Source organism: Drosophila ficusphila, unplaced genomic scaffold (assembly GCF_018152265.1).
Source record: "Drosophila ficusphila isolate 14025-0441.05 unplaced genomic scaffold, ASM1815226v1 contig_414, whole genome shotgun sequence".
In the NCBI taxonomy this organism is placed as follows: Eukaryota; Metazoa; Arthropoda; class Insecta; order Diptera; family Drosophilidae; genus Drosophila; species Drosophila ficusphila.
Window position 1 is genome coordinate 13,007,586 of NW_025064328.1, and position 16,794 is coordinate 13,024,379.

The 16,794-nt window shown below is 40.6% G+C and overlaps 6 protein-coding genes across 6 annotated transcripts; 1 reads left to right on the forward strand and 5 right to left on the reverse strand.

Annotated features, from left to right (window-relative positions):
* Positions 1-1,489: 1,489 nt before the first annotated feature.
* Positions 1,490-2,824, reverse strand: LOC108096542. Its single transcript, XM_017198229.2, has one exon. It carries the CDS (start codon positions 2,633-2,635, stop codon positions 1,694-1,696), a length of 942 nt encoding a protein of 313 aa, XP_017053718.1. The 5' UTR covers positions 2,636-2,824; the 3' UTR covers positions 1,490-1,693.
* A 2,660-nt stretch (positions 2,825-5,484) lies between these two features.
* On the reverse strand, positions 5,485-7,999 carry LOC122320045 (neurofilament medium polypeptide). Its single transcript, XM_043207999.1, has 3 exons — positions 6,422-7,999; positions 5,628-6,105; positions 5,485-5,595 (listed from the first exon to the last, which is right to left on the reverse strand). Exons 1-3 carry the CDS (start codon positions 7,969-7,971, stop codon positions 5,485-5,487), a joined length of 2,139 nt encoding a protein of 712 aa, XP_043063934.1. The 5' UTR covers positions 7,972-7,999.
* A 361-nt stretch (positions 8,000-8,360) lies between these two features.
* LOC108096933 lies at positions 8,361-11,269 on the forward strand. Its single transcript, XM_017198885.2, is given in 4 exon segments — positions 8,361-9,623; positions 9,717-9,743; positions 9,745-10,860; positions 10,986-11,269. Coding segments are annotated over 4 exon segments (2,556 nt in total). The 5' UTR covers positions 8,361-8,459; the 3' UTR covers positions 11,235-11,269.
* On the reverse strand, positions 11,257-12,177 carry LOC108096934 (bromodomain-containing protein 2). Its single transcript, XM_017198886.1, has 2 exons — positions 12,112-12,177; positions 11,257-12,056 (listed from the first exon to the last, which is right to left on the reverse strand). Exon 2 carries the CDS (start codon positions 12,053-12,055, stop codon positions 11,273-11,275), a length of 783 nt encoding a protein of 260 aa, XP_017054375.1. The 5' UTR covers position 12,056; positions 12,112-12,177; the 3' UTR covers positions 11,257-11,272.
* A 2,292-nt stretch (positions 12,178-14,469) lies between these two features.
* LOC108096569 lies at positions 14,470-15,093 on the reverse strand. The gene has a single exon (XM_017198265.1). It carries the CDS (start codon positions 15,064-15,066, stop codon positions 14,695-14,697), a length of 372 nt encoding a protein of 123 aa, XP_017053754.1. The 5' UTR covers positions 15,067-15,093; the 3' UTR covers positions 14,470-14,694.
* A 362-nt stretch (positions 15,094-15,455) lies between these two features.
* Positions 15,456-15,991, reverse strand: LOC108096587. Its single transcript, XM_017198286.2, has one exon. It carries the CDS (start codon positions 15,962-15,964, stop codon positions 15,596-15,598), a length of 369 nt encoding a protein of 122 aa, XP_017053775.1. The 5' UTR covers positions 15,965-15,991; the 3' UTR covers positions 15,456-15,595.
* Between the last annotated feature and the right edge of the window lie 803 nt (positions 15,992-16,794).

Here is a 16,794-nt window from a genome sequence, read left to right on the forward strand (position 1 = left end):
GCTCTATATAGTCCAAGGAATCGGACTAGTACTTCCGCTTGGTCAAGGACTTTGAGTCCTCACCTCACTGAGTCGGGATGATAGGGTGTCCTTAGTTCGTGGCCCCATATCCTTGGCAAGTTTTGTTTGTGTCGGGAAACTTTTTAACTACGCGGTTCGGTGCCTTTGTTTTTCGCCCCTTTACGTGACACAGCAATTTCGAAAATAATTTCAAGTCTTTAAGCTAAAAGGCAGTCAGAATACTTTTTTTGCTAGTTAAAGAAAGAAAGAAAACACGTTGGGTAAACTTAAATAATTAGCAAATTGAATCAGAACAAAATTAAGTGCTGTGAAAATTCAAATATTTAAGTCTTTGCTTGGAAAAGCGGATTACTAATTTTCTCTAAATCAGAATGCGATTAACGTAGCAGCTAAGTCTTTTATCCACACAAAGAAAATCATAAGAATTTTGTAAAGGAATTAGTAAATCATTAAATGGGGATTAACTTCCAGTGAATGCGCCCCAAGAGAGATTTTCCAAGAAAAACCAGCACTTTTGATTAAGGGACAATAACCTCGCAGCAAATGTTGCAGAAATTCATTATTGCATCGTAATGATGAAAGGACTGAGGGAAGGGGAAGTGGGGAGCTGATGGCAATGGCTCCCAACAGTGTAATTTGTGCGAGCCAAAGCCACAGGATTTTATTGAGCGGAAAATTAAAAGCATAAAATTGCACGCTTTAAATTTGAGTGCAGCGGCAAGTGAGAAGTGGCAAGTGGCAAAGTGGCAGCAACAGAAGCCGCACCCGCAAAGTGTCGGAGCATATCGCGCCAAGTCGGACTGCAAGATTGCCACAAAGAAGCAGAGCAAGGGGTTTTCCCAGCCCTTTTTTACCCAAATAGCACCATCCATTGCCTCCATTTTTCCTCCCCGCTTTCCCGAAAATGAAACCTGCAATCTGTGGTTTTCGGACTCACGCGCATACTAAATTCAACTTATTGACAGGCTTGCCGGGGAACGTGTTCCGATAAGCGACCAGGTGAGTGAGTTGCACCTGTAGGTTCCTCTTGCTCTTGGGTTCCATCTTTCCTTTCCTCGAAAACCTGGACGCAAAAGATTTCCCACTGAGAAACAGCAATATCGGACTTACTTTGCCCATGAATCTTGCCAACGACTTGGGGACAAATGTTAATTACTAATTTATGACAATTTCTGTGTGGGAAAGTATGGCAGGTTCCCTATCAGGTTTCTCTAAGAAAAACTAACTTGTACGTTTTCTTCTGGGCTTTGAATTATTGAACATTTTGGTTTAGTGCAGCCGACATATTATTTCTGTGTTTCTGTAGTCCTATTAAAAATGTTTTCCTTTCCAAAAAGTTTTTTTCAATTCATAGTAAATTTTCTGTTTTATGTGAATCACTTAAAATTAAAATTTGACTTTCACTTTTAACTATTCAATACTAGAATGCAACACAACATTATAATTAAGTGAAATAAAAATCTACAGATTAGGATTGTATAACATTTAATTGGGATTTTTCAAAAAAACATAATATTAAAATTCAGAGATTTCTTATCTTAACTTCTAATTTTCTAAACTGGTACACAATTCTTTTCATCAGACAAATTTTTAAGAACTTTAAATTTAAAAAAATCTATTTTTTTTCTCGAAGTAAATGAGTAAATAAAATGACTTGAGTGCGAAACACATTTTATTCAACGGTGCGACCCACGCGAGGCATTACTGGTGGCATCCACTCCTCGAACTGGGGAATTTCGTACAGCGGATGATCGTTGAGGATGTCGAATCGCACCACTTTGTATGTGGAAATCAACCACTGGCCCATGCAGCGATTGTTGTTCCGCACATTTCCCATTTTCGTGGCCCCCACTGAATAATCTCGTCGGAAGCGCATGAAAACCTCGGCGAAGATCAGCGGATGTGAAACCTTCAATTGCGTGGGATCCACATATTTACTCAGAAGCTTGCTCATCTCGCGAAGTTCGTCGGGGGATCGGAAATCATTGGATCGCCGCAGGGCCACAAAAATCACATCGAGAAAAGCAAATTGATGGTCGTAGTGCCGCAGCAGTTGCACCTTCAGCGGAATGGCCCGCCGGAAGTGGATCTTCTCGAATCGCATCATGTCGAGCCTCCAGTCAGGTGGCTCGTCCAGCAGATCGTGCTTGATTTGCTTGTATCCCATGGGCGTACTGCATCGCTCCACATTGCTGTTCCGGCGACGCCTTACGAAATCGGTGAAAACGGCAGCTGCCTGGCGTGAATTCTCTATGAAGTTGCGCTCTGAGAAATCCCAATCCCACAGGAGCTTCAGCCGGAGCAGAGACAGCTTGGTGAGCAGACGACTAAGTGGACTGTAGAAGTAAATCAACGAGGGCAAAGATATCAGACGGTCCTCGTCCTTGGCCACGAAAAAATCCAGCTCAATGTCCAGCTTTTTGTCTGATAGCTTACTATCCGAATTGGCTTCAACCTGAGTTACATCCTTTCGAGAACCATGAAAACTATTCCGCACCTGAAGAGGAGCACTTAGATTATTTCTCGAGAAGATCCGCCTGGACTTTCGCATCAATCGCTGCAGCACATGACCACAGCAGGAGTAATTGTTTATCAACGATCTGTGTATCCTCATCTTTACATTGTTTAATTTGGTTTGAATTTAGTGAAAAGAATAGCCGGAATATTCAAACTGAACGGAATACATATGTATGGAATCGCTTGGCATTGAATTCTCAGAAACAGAGTGAGGATTGAAGGATAGACCCTTGCCAGTTCAATTAGCCCCGCATTTGGTAAGATTTCACTGGGAAAAAACAGAAACAAAATATGCGGACGAAATGTTTCATTTTGGAAAGTAAATGAAATAAATATTTTTTTGTACAAATAATTCCCAGAGTTCTTAAAACATTTTATTGTACATCGTAAAGTATTATTTTTTTTCAACTATTTGCCTCATTTATGTTTTTTAATTGAAAGGAACTGGAATATATATTTTAATGATGTCTGAAATTGTTTTTTTGCTAACAAACCCCTTAAATATTGTGTTTTTAATTAGATTTATTTCTAACATTTTATAAGTATCAGACAAATGAAACTTTTCTAAGTGTATCTTCTGATATTGGCAAAACAACAATAAGGTCCTAATTGAGCCGACATGGCAGGGAATTGAATCCGCTCGAGACCGGGAACACAGGACCCTACACCATCCACTCGAATCCCGCAGGAGCGGAGCAACAGCATGCAATTATCGAATGCATTAGCAAATGCAGAGTGCACCCGCAAACGAAGCTCCACTCGCCTTTAGCCACCTTTGCCCACCTTCACCCACCTTCACCCACTTTGACCCACCTTCTCAACCCGCATTTGTTTGCCCAGGCGCTCATTTATCCCTTCCCGTGCGAAGGAAAACAAACAATGGAAAATGGGGAGACACGCCCACCAGACATTTCGAATATACAATACATAGCATCCGCCCACCGAATTCTACACCGTATTAATTGTTAGACAATTGATTTCGATTTTAGAGCTCCGGTTGCGAAATATGCAAATGTTTTAGGAATAATTTAATGAACTGCATTCATGTATTGTAATTATAATGTTTTCTGTAAAACGTTGTGAAATTACAAATTGACCGAAAAATTGACATCAGAAATATATTTTTGTTGCCGGCTTAGACTCCACGAATAAATATTTTTAGGAGTTCATTGAACAATAACTTTATAGAAACTCTGAATCTTTTTAAAACTTTTGTGAATTTACTTTACTCAATTGTTAACTGCGGACTAAAACCAAAGGGATTCAAAAATAACTTCAATCCTTTAAAAAGTACAGTTGCTGCAATGATTATGCAAATCCCTGGTAAAACCGTTTCAGTTTGATGCCTGCGAACGCTTTAACTATTCAGAAGATTAAAATGCCCGCCCATCCATGTTTGATGCCCTAGATTTATCAAACGAAATATGAAATGAACGAAACGGAATAAACCAACGACAATAGAGTTGGAGTATGAATAAATGCTGCATTGCGAGTGGCAGGGGCAAGTGGAGCTGCGGGGATTTCGGGACACACACGGCGAATCGAGTTGATATTCCGGAGCATTTGGGCACACAAAATCCCCGTGTAATCCCCGGCAAAATAGAGGGAAAACAGAGAGAAGTATCGCAATAAAATATGTTAAGTAAATACGAAAGGGAATGATATGGGAAGGAGGGGGAAAAACTAAACAATAAGCCAAAAAGTACGCTTGATTAAGTTTAACTTCCGGTCTGTTATAAATTGAGCATTTATGTGGGATTTGTTTGCGAAAACAGTTTCTACTTTGCTGGGCCGCCCGAAAATGCCAGTTGCCTGTGAAAAAATGTATGCCACCCATCCATCGGCTTGCCCAACGAGACAAATGTTTAGGCCAGCACATACACACTCACACTCACACACAGAACAAACCCACACCAACACTAACGTATGTCTATTTCCGGCGGAAGTGGTGAATAAAACATGAAACGAAATAAAATGACGGCCCCGAGGCAGAGGTAGAATTGAGAACTTTTAGTGGCCAAAAGTGAACATCCGTTGGCCAGGCCTGAGATTTTGTTGCTGTTGGCATTGTTGAGTTTTGTTTTGTTTACTTGGGCGCAAATGGATAAATTATTCCTCAGCCAGCCAATCGAAGGGTCAAATAAAAATTAAATGGCAAACATTTTATCTGGCATTTGCAAAGGAGTCTGAAACTGTGGCTGCATCCCCAGCACTTAATATCCGTAGATAAAATATTCAATTTCCCCCGATGACAAACTTAGGAAATAACTAACTGAAAGGAAGCCAGCAGAGATTCACCTGCTTGAAAAGGACAATATGGAAATACAATCAATGTCTGTATACATCTACTTGATACACTCTTATTGAAATGCTTTTCAGCAGTTTAGACTATGAACATCTTATGCAGGCAATTGAGTCGGCCAGCTGAATATTATAATCATTCGGTCATTGAAATCCCAATTAAAGCTAGTGCCCAGCCTGTGGCAGTCGAGCTAACAAGAGATTGCAATCCGAAGTCGGCCATAAACTGCAATTCAAGGCCCAAATCCATTTCGGAGAGTGCTTCATTAACGATCTGTGGCTTGGTTGACCGCAAATTATTTTACCAGGATTTTCACTTTTGCCCAACTCTAAAAGGGACATGCAACTAATGCTCAAACCAAGGCTTTGAGCAAAATAAATTTACCCATGGGCAAAAACAATTGGGAATATTCAAGTTTAGGCTTAGAAACATTTTTCTTTTTAAGCTCCAATCTATTGGGTTTCGTTCCTCTTAAGTGGAATTAAAAAGTAAAAATATTACATTTGCCAAAACACTGTTTTAAATTTATTATTATACGTAAAGTGTATTGAAATATTTTCGAAATCCCTAGAAAATGAATTGAGTTGTTGATTTATTGTTTACTATTCTCACTGCTTTAACTACAATAGTAACACATACAATTGCTACCGAAACCATAAATAGGATCGCACTGTCTTGTGCTGGCAGGACACGGAGGACATTGGTTGCAGCATGAAAACCTCGAGCAGGGACATCCAAACCTCCAACAACTTGGTCTACACCTCGGAGGATTATGATATCTGCAGACCAAATCATTCGAGGGATAACCTTGCTTCTTTTCTTCTTTTGGCTTAGGTTTTTGTGGTTTCTTCTCGAGTTTTTTCTTTTCTGGTTTCTTCTCCTCTGGTTCCTTCTCTGGTTCCTTCTCTGGTTCCTTCTCTGGTTCCTTCTCTGGTTCCTTCTCTGATTCCTTCTCTGGTTCCTTCTCTGGTTCCTCCTCTGGAACCTCCTCTGGTACCTCCTCTGGTTCCTCCTCCTCTGGTTCCTCCTCCTCTGATTCTTCCTCTTCTGGCATCTTATTCCCGGGTCTCCGAATCAACTCGGAAACTCTGCTCTCGAAGACCGCTGTAATTTTTTGCGGTGCTTTGGGCTCCTTCACAGAAGCCTCCTTTCTGTTGGTTACCCTCACGTGTACGGTGCTCCTGTTGCTCGTCAAGGATCCTGGTCTTTTTTTATTTTCCATTTCACTCTCCGATTGTGCTCTACTTAAGACAACAAAAGATGTGCTAAAAAGAAAACTTTCATCACAAACGGTGCTCCCTCTAAAGAATAAGCATTCAATAATGTTAACTGCTTAAATTAAAGATCATATAGTTGTTACCCGTTAAAACTATAATAATTCCAGGCACGAAATCGTTATTTTGATATGAATTATAATCTATACATTTATATTAGTTGTACATTCATTGTTAGTGAATCTAAAAACTTATTCATCATAAACAAAACATTTAGATGTTTTTCTTTACACGTTAACATAATCAAACGTTTACTCTTTAGAAGGAGCACAATATCATATTCTTTTCAAATATAAGCGAAACCTACCTCTTTTTATTTTCCTTTTCAAAAAGCGAATTATTTTGAGAGTTTTTTTGACTGACATTAGGAGTCGATGCGAAAGCCTTTCCAGGTCCTGAAGATCCGGCAATTGGTGAACGGGTAACTGGTGAACGGGTAATTGGTGAGCGAGTCACTGGTGCGCGGGTAATTGGTGAGCGAGTCACTGGTGATCGGGTAACGGGAGATCGGATAATTGGTGAGCGAGTCACTGGTGAGCGGGTAACTGGTAAACGGGTAACTGGTAAGCGGGTAACTGGCGAGCGGGTAACTGGTGAGCGGGTAACTGGTGAGCGGGTAACTGGTGAGTGGGTTGACAAAGTCACGGAATTTTTCTTCTTCTCCTTGGTTTCGAGGAGCTTCTTCTCAATTTGAGTCTCAAAACCTTGCTCACTAGTTGCATGGTGGTGGTAGACCACCTCGTTCTTTTCCGGGTCATCTGCTTTTGATTCGTAATGTTCTGCCCTTAAAGACTCAACCATTGGCTCCATCTCTGACTTTCGCATGGCTCGCTGAGGTATATCTATATTTTTGGATTCTGAAGTAATATTTTTCTCAAGATTATCCTCTAGGATGTGTGTACCCGAACCGGATACCTTTTGGATTACGTTACGGGTCTGAGTCTCTGTTAAGGGATTGGACCCGTCTTTCGGATAAAGTGTGGTCGACTCAACCTCGTTGACGAAAATATCCTTTTTGCCGGTGCGGTGCGTAACCTCCACCTCCTGCTTTGTGACTTCGGTGACCTCAATGATCGCAGCCTCGACGGAGCCCTCGCTCTCGGGTGACTTTGGTTCTGGTGACTGCAACTTCTTTTCCCCGCACTCCATCTCGTCTGTTTGAACTCCTATTTCGTGGGTACTGGCCTTAAAGGTGCTATTTTCAGTGGGAAAATTATTCTGAATACAGTTTTGAAAAGGTTGGCAACAATTTCCAGGAGATTGCTGGTTACAGATTTGAAGAGGGTGGCAACAATTTCCAGGAGATTGCTGGTTACAGTTTGGCGGCACTTGCGGATTGCAAATTTGCGGAGGTGGCTGGTTGCAGATTTGCAGTGGCAGTTGAATGTAACATTTCCCAGGACATTGCTGAGGGCATTGCTGAGGACATTGCTGAACTGGTTGCTGTATTAATTGCTGTGGAAATTGCTGAGGACATAGCTGGCCAAATTGCTGAGGAGATTGCTGGGGAAATGTGTTAACCAATTCTTGGGGAACTTGCCTAGGTGATTGCACCCCATAATTGTAGTTCTGTTGCGGCTGGAAATTCAAGCTTAGATGAGAATCCTGGTGTAGCTGTTGAGGATTTGTTGGGGCAAAATCCTGAAAAACTCCCAGAGGAACTGATCTTTTCCGCAAGCAAAATCGTTGACAACACTGAGCCCGGACCCTCGGCGCATATGGAAGTTGTGTGCCCTGTGGCATTACAGCCATGTTGCAAAATTTCACAGAAGGAAAGCATTTCTTTTGACATGACATCGGTGGTTGGGGCATACACATTCCATATTGACACATTGACCACTGGCTCACTGTACTCATGGTCAATAAACCACTATGGAAAAGAACTCTTCCCGAGTTCGATTTGAAACCAGACTAGAAACCATTTATCAATTAGGAAATTCTGGCCACGAACACACTAATTTTTGTTGAAAAAACATCGAAAAAGTTGAATTTTGTAAATTTGTTTATTTCAAGGCGTTCTTAGAGTTTAAAAAAAAAAAATTTTTTTTTGGTTTTAAGGATCAAACTTTAAGTTTTATATTAAACAAAAGCGGTGTTGAATCATAAACTTCACAACAGACTTTATACCGAGCGAAAGGTAAATTTTGAAAACAGTTGTTTTGGTAATTAAAAAGCTAAGAACCTATATTATTGATAAAACGTAAGTTCCCTTGACTTTAGTATTCACATTTGTCACATCACAACCACAACCCTTTTCAAGCACACCATATTTTGAAATCCACTACACAGTTTTTTAGAAAAATAAATTTTACAAGTAACTAAATTTCGGCGCAGATCAAATCGCCATGAGCTTTCAGAGCCAGTTGGACGAGTTTAAGAAGAAACTGGACCTGGCCAGTTGGTACTTGGGTGTATCGGTGCAGCAGGAGACTGTGATGTACACCATGGCGGAAAGCCTGCGGGATGATTTCGATCAGGGAACTGGAGACAAGATGTACAGGGCACTGACCAGTTTGGGCATCCAGCCAGTGATATCGAAAAAGAAGGTCTGTCGGATGGTGCAGTTGAGCAGGAACAATATCTTGGCCTTTCTTTACTTTGTGCTGGAGGGCTACTACAAGACTTGCCAAAAGGATGGTGTCTTCAGTGTCAATGAGCAACTTTTGATGAACGCCATAGCCAAGATCGATACGCTGCCCACCATTCGAGCTCTAGATTTGGTACTCCCAAAGCCCTCGGTGATACCTGAAATTGTTGAAGCTCAGCCATTGAATTCTGAGTCTTCAGAGGATCGTCCAGCAAAAAAAAAGCCTTCAAAGAAGTCTCCGTACTTTCAAAATCAACCAAAACCTGTGCAAAGAACCTCTAAGTTAACATATACACCCTCTGATTTTGTCGTTGCCTTCAACTTTTGGCCCACCGATGGACCCCCGAACTATGGCACAGATGATGAGGAGCAGCCTTGGTATGCCCAGTACAGATTGAATCCGGGCCAGCGACTGATTAAGAAAACGCTCTCCGAGACTTTGGAACGTTATTTCAAGCTGAGCGGCTTGGAGGAGAAGCCGAAGGAGGAAGGTGCTCCAAAGAGTCGCGAGCCCGAGCCCAATATGTGTCTCATCCACAAGGGACAGGTGATTCAAGCGCAACTTTTGAGAGACGAACTGGAGGTGAAAGCCAGGGATCGATGCCTGGAATTGGTGGATGTCACCGAGCCTTACGCCAAACTTCGTCGGAAGAGGATAGTTGCCCAGTTGGAACACGACATCGATGTAGTAATGGCAAAACATCGGAGTGCCATGCACTGCGACCAAACCAAAGTGCTGACCATCTCTAACTTCGATTGTGTGTTGTGCCAGAAGATCTTGGTATCACAACCCTGGCCAGATCCCACGGATCGGGGGGAGCGGGCCTTGGTGGGCGAGGATTCTGACATAGCCCATACGGCTATACTCGACACTTATCGAGGAAAGAGGCTCGAGGGAGGAGGTTTAGGAGGGGGGAAACCGGTGAGTTTGTACTTTCATATATTCTTCTTATTTATTACTATATATACCATTTTCTTACCACTTTTTTAAAACATCTCAAATTTCTCATTAAAGAAAAAAGATAAGAAGGGTAAGAAGGATAAAAAAAGGAAAGAAAAAGGAAAAACCAGTGGAACCCCCTCCGGAACCTCCAAAAGAAGAGCCTAAGAAGTCGCTGTGGAAACCACCACCTATCAAACTTTTCAGCGGTGGATTTCGTATGCACCCCGTCGACTTCACTGACAAATCCGAGGAATGTAAACCGAAATTAAGTGAGATGGAATGTGAACTCCCACCAGCCCCAAAAAAGTCGGCGGTATCATTTCGTCTTGCCAGGGGAAAAATCGCAAAGAAAAATAAGAAGTGCGAATTACGAATGTCCAATAAGCAGAACCAAAAGAAGTTCTTCCGAGGACCCCGATCGAACAAACCCTACCTATTTAAGTACCATCGGGTCTTTCAATCCGGCCAACCGAAACCAATTGACTTGAAGAAGGTTATGGCCAAATCATTTGTGAAGGCACTAGATAAATCAGAGGAGAGAAATGACGATGATGGGTCATGTGATTTCGATTGTCTGATGTCAGAGCTTAATTTTGACGATGAGAAGCCCCCGGAAACCAAGTCAGAACGTACTTCAAAAACTAAACCGGAAAACGGAGATCCCCTCGATATGTTCGATGACCGCGATGACTTTCCCACTTCCGATAGTCGGGAGTCTCTTGATCGATCGAGCAACCACAGTACGCGAAGTCATGAGGATCACAAGAAGGACATTGTGGCTGCGGTGGTGCGATGTGCCAATACCATTTGGAAAAGGGAGGCCCTCAGAAAAAAGGCCGAGATGTTGCGTCAGGAGAGGTTGGCCCCTCGAAAGGCGTTGGTTTTCGATGAGCATGAAAAATTCGATCCGGATAATACCGAGCTGATGAACAAAATGCTTAAAGATGGACTGCGGGAGCTCAGGAAAGAAGCTAGATTTGTACTGGCCTGTTTGCCGGATGCCCACAAGTTGCCCATTCTGCGTGAGTGGATCAAGAGGCGGTACGGTAAGAAGTACAGCCAAAAGGAGCTCGAGATCAATATAGCCGAGTCAAACAGGATATTTGAGCTGGTCTCCGTTCTTCAGTCAAATCCCCCAGATCCTGATCTCATGGGTATCGATCGTTTGCGCAGATCTGAGGAGAATTTTGATAACTACAAGAAAATCAAAAAAACGGTAAGCCATATAAAAGAGTTGAAAAAAGTTATATATATCATATACATTATTAAGATGATGTATATACATTTATAAAAAAATAACTATTCAAAAATGAACTTTAAATCGTCTTTATATTTTCGCAGGCGGCCCTTGTAAAGCGAACTTACTACGATCAGATGAACACACGTTACATGGACACCGTGAGCTCCGCCTGGTATGCCATGGGAAACTATCTGGTGCCCGGAGGACCTCCTCGCAGCACCTTCTTCGCCTACATAGCCTGCAATCCCCACGAGATAATGCGGCACAGAGTGTGGGACGGTGATTTCCGAAACTACCGCGCCATGCGTGAAAGAAGAATGGAACGGGAGAGGCTCTTAGGCAAAAAATAAGCCAAAAAAACAAATTAAACCGTTTTCCGATCAAATATTCAGTTGTATTTGGGTTTGGTTCGGGCCACTCTTTTCCCAGTGATTCCCTTGCTGGCCAAATAATTCAGAATCGAGTGCTTTGTTTGCACCTTCAGTTTGCAGACATCGAACTCCAGTTCCTTGTTGCAATATGCGGCGCCCTCCATTCCTTGGACCAAATGAATTACGTGGAGCAGCACCTCGCCATCCAGTTGTTGGATCTTGGAATGCAGATCGAGATCCTCCTCGGTGGTAAAGGGATTCTGCTCTAGGGATCCCAAATATCCGGGCAGTACACGCTCGGAAGACTCTTCTTGAATCGAGGAGGAAACTTCCGAGCTGCTTTGCTCAGAATCCTTGGAAGCTTCGACCGATTCATCAGAGGAACTCGAGGAGCTCGAAGAACTCTCTTGTTCAGATGCAATTTCTTTGCCACTAGTTGCATACAACTCAACTTGGGCATACATCTCTTCGAAAATACGCTGCAGCTTTTTCGCCATCTCGTAGCACAAATGACCGGGATTTGTGTACAAATAGGTGTTGTAGAAAATAAGCCTCACATCCTTGGCAAATTCTGCGGCCGTTTGATAACAACCCATATTTACGCGATGTCTTACGGTGGATAAGTCCATGGGTTCCTTAACAATCTCATGGTAATCGTAGAGAGCCAAGAACTGGGCATCCAGTGGTTCGTAGAAAACCCAAGCTATGTTTTTGTAGGAAGTTGCAAACAATTTCTTGATAATTGCCTTGCAAGCATTAATTTCCGGCGAAGCTCGTTCACCTCCTTGTTTTGCAGACATTCTAAAAGAAAGCTGCCACTCAATACAAAAACATCGAAGGAACTTATATTACTTACGCTTTTTTGTCAAAATAGATTGAATAAAGAACCCAAAGGGAGAAATATTTTTTAGCCAAGCTGTCAAAATTCACACATAAGGTTGCCTGGTTTTCTCACTAGTTTCAGTTTCCCAAAATTGGGTGGGATTGCCACCACAACCCGAGCAGAAAAGTCAATTCACAATTGCGGTCAGCAGCAAACAAATTCAGTTAATTATGCAAGTGGCTCTGGTCAGATATTTATTTTAATAAATATGTGGGCGTTTAGTCCCTTGGGTAAGGCATTTCCCTATTTTTTTTTGCCCCAGGGAAGTTAATCTAATTCCAGGACCCATGCAAACAGTCCCTTTTCCTGGAGATTGTATTTGGACAAACATTCAGTCCCTTTGAGATATTAGACCCAAAAATATTTATGGTCAACCGCTTGCGTCTGCTATTTTTGAGTGGGTGTATTTGGTTGGCATTCAAGTTTTGGCAACAGATACAACATACATCATTTTTAGCAAATATTTGCAGAGCTCTCATTCGGACAGTCAACAAGTTGGGTTCGTGAAAGTTAAACAGAAGTCCTGTTTAAAACAACACTGTAAAATTCGCTTCCACATTTAAAGGGGAAATCCTGCGACTCTCTTTCGCTGTTAGCTTGGGATCCACAAATGAGAGAAATGGTGGTATAGAACTTTCTCTCTGCCACTGTTAACTTACCTGCCACAAATGTGCAAATTGGGTGGCAATCGGGCCAAGTCTTGGCCATAACTTTGGGCTTCTCGGCAGTCTGGTTCCGGGGCTTTGAGGGAATGGTGGTGCTGCGAGTGGGTCATTCCCCCGAGGAACACATTTCAGCTGATTACACTCCACTGACCCACTTGTGGTTGGGAATCCACCTTGCGGCGGTTGGTAGTTGACCTTTGAGTGATGAACTCTATCTTAAGTGCGCTATCGAGAGATAAAATAATCTATGCAAGAGATGGAATAAAATACCAATTCAATTCAATTTTCATACTGCATATTTATGTATTTAAATGCGCCCCCTTTCATTTCTTTATGATTGGTGTCGATTACAAATTAAGCATGCAAATGAATTCACTTAAATAACTAACAATTTTAATAGCTAAAGGAACTAAATAAACGTTTTTAGTGTGGATTAAAATTAAATTATATGTAGTAATACTAATTCGCAGCGCTAATAGCTTTAATACCTCAAAACTAGTTACCCTATAAATAGCTTGGGGCAATAAACAATATTTGATTTTATTATGAAAAAATAGTTTGGTTGTAATACAAATTGATTAAAGCATAGATAGATTTGGGTTTTTTTATTCCTTTTTTCTAAATTTTAAAATATATTTTATTATCAAATACAAGTATGTGAATTTTGCATAATCATGGCTATTTTTAGTTTTTTTCTTGCAAGTCCTCGATTTATTTGCGATTTCTTTTTAAACTTGTCCATGCGTCAAGTGCTGTCAGAATTTTACCTGGTATTCCACGGTAAAAATTCCTCTTCTATTGCCGATTTCTAGATAAAAATCTTTTTGATTTTTTTACACAAGTAAAACTGCGACACTCAATCAGTTGGCAGATGAAATTATACGCCCAGGGATTGGGGGCAGGTGCTAAAAGGATCGCCGGAGGGACGGAAAAAACGTGTGAGTCTGTCACAGACAGAGCACCCCCCTCCCCTCTACTGATTCCCCCTCAATCCCACTATCCCTTATTTCGTGTCTCGCCACCTGTGTATTCCTACCTGGGCAGCCCGCAGCATCCCATTGGAACCAGGCAATATATGGATAAATATAAGAAAAAGCGGCGGGTCGGCACAAAAAGCGGCAATATGAAAGCCCTGCAGAACAAAAAAAAAAAAAAAAAAAAAAAAAAAAAGGGAAAAGAAGCACCAACATTGGAGAACGCCGAGGAGATATGAGAAATGTACATTTGGACAGGCTACACAAGATGGCCCAAAGAGCGAATGGGATAGAGACAGACAGTCGGATGTCAAACATTCTTTTGACACTTTGTCATAGCATCTCTCGGTGACACTTGTCAGCAGTCGGATTTCGCATTCGCATTTCGGTGGAATGGATGTGCCGCAGTTGATTTATACTGCGATATATATGCTATATACCTATCTCCATATGTGCCTGCCGTCGTGTCTTAATAGCATTTATTTATGAATCGTCTGAATTCAATTATGCTAATGCATGAAAAGATCTGCCAGATTTAACTCTATTGTAAGGTCGTTGCAGGTAAGCTTAGGTAAATACATCGGAATTTATCTAAGGAGTACATGAACCATAAATTTCATTAGCTAGAGTGTTTAAGTAATGCATTGATTACACAATTCAGCTACACAAACGTTTAGGTAATTAACACTTGGTTTCTGTTTAAGTAAATTTAAAAGTAATTAAACTTTATTTTGTCTACTTGATTGCATGAAAGCAATTGTTTTGTGTTGACATTAAAATGATAAAGAAATCTTAATGATTTTTGTAGTTATAACATTTGTTTTATAAATAAAATTTGAATGAACATATCTTAGATTAAACTTAAACACAATTTGTTCGGAAATATTTAAATTAATTTCTTATTGGCGTTATGCAACTTATGAAGAACCATATATTACCACTTGGGATCTAATACCAGCTCCTCGTGCCGAAGTAAATACGATCGTGACTGTTGTGGCACCCACACCACCCGATGTAATTTGAGCAGTAGCTCCTCTTTTTCTCATCAGATCCGTAATTTTGATGTAGGTAATAGTTTTTGCAGTTCCTGCCTGAGTTAGTGTATATGTTTTCGTCGTCGTTTGCAAAAGCGCTTTGTTTCTTGATATGACCTCACTGGCGATGAGAGTATCCGTTGACGCCTGGGTTCCATAAGTATAATCGTTTCCTTCTCCTGCGTTTCCAAAATTTCCTTCAATAAGACAGACGTTTGTACCAAGTAACAACAAAAACACGCCGAAGAGATACATTTTGATAGGTTGTTTTTGGATGAGAGTGAAAAGTTTACTGTTCGTTAAGAAAAGACAGCGCTTCGTTTTTATAGGTCTACCTCCGGAAGTGAGATTCTATAACCCATCTGATGGCCCATTTCGATAGTGGAGTCTGTTACACCTACGCAAACATATCTTCAACATGCAACTTATTATCTGGCCACACACTGAAGAAACATAATATTACATGTGGAATATATTATTGATAAAATCAGGAAAGAACGTTAAGGTCAAACAAGAGGAAACTCTATATATTTAGCAGAACCGACCAAAATGTTCCCATTACACAAACCATTCAGAAATACGCTGGCAACGAAAAGATTTTAAAGCAAAATCAAATCAAAAATCAAACGATTAAGAAGCCCAAAACTTTTTTAAATTAATTTATTTCATTTTGTTAGTTAAAATTTGATAAATTTGGTGTATATATGAACACAATTAATTCCAAAAATTGTTTTTATTATTAGGAGTTTTACAATCTGTATTCTTGTTCGATAAATAGAACTTATTAAGAACCATAAATTACCACTTGGGACTTAATAGCAGCTCCTCGAGCTGAAGTAAATACGATCGTAACTGTCGTAGAACCCACACCTCCGGAAGTAATTGAAGCAGAAGCACCTCGCTTTCTCATCAGATCCGTGATCTTGATGTAGGTAATGGTTTTTGCAGTTCCTGCCTGAGTTAGGGTATATGTTTTCGTTGTCGTTTGCAGCGGCGATTTGCTCTGAGAAATAGTTTCACTGGCGATGAGGCTATCAGTCGTTGCCTGCGTCCCATATGTATAATCGTTTCCTGTTGTACTGGAACCGAAATTTCCCTCAATCAGGCAGACGTTTGTACCAACTAGAAGCAGAAACAGGCCGAGAAAGTACATTTTGCTAGGTTGTTTTTGGTAAAGAGTTGAGAGCTCACTGTTGGTTTAGACAATGCATCGTTTCGTTTTTATAGGGATTCCTCCGGCAGTGAGATTCTATTACCTATCTATTGGCCTATATTGATAATGAAGAAGATAGAACGTTACACATTTTCTTTACATTTATTATCTGCCCTCACTCTGACGACATAAAATTTTTACACACAGAACTCGAAAGAACCCTAGATGAAACGCTAAAAAATTGTTTATATCAGAGCTTCATTTCTACCTGTTACGTATATTTTTATTATAAATACAATATGCCCTTGACAATTTTTTAGTAAAGGGTATTACAACAAACCGGTTTTGTTGCATCGTATAATATTATGTTCGGAGAAAGTGAAATTTTCGTAGATTTCAATCAGCAGACACATTATTCTAATATTTTTTATTGTTTACTTTGCTAGACACATTTTATATTTCGTATAATACTTGGAAAACATTTGTTGATATTTATGTTTTAAAGTATTAGACGCAGAAGTAGTTCAAATGTAACTGATTACTTAATTGCAATAACAAGAAAATTTCAAACAGCTTGGGAAATCCCTTTCAACCTGTTTTTTGGTTGCGAAACTTTGTCGTGTTGGTTTTTATCTACAAGAACTTAATTAGAGAATGACATTAGGAGAACAGTTTTGATTAGTAAGCCACCCTATCTCTTCCAAAGAGCTTGTTTCTCAATTTCAAGAGCACTATTTTTTGTTTTGATTAAGTTTTTTCATAATTTTGTTAGAAATAACAAAAACGGTAAAGCAACTTGTCTTTTAATATTTGAATTTTTAAATACGAAA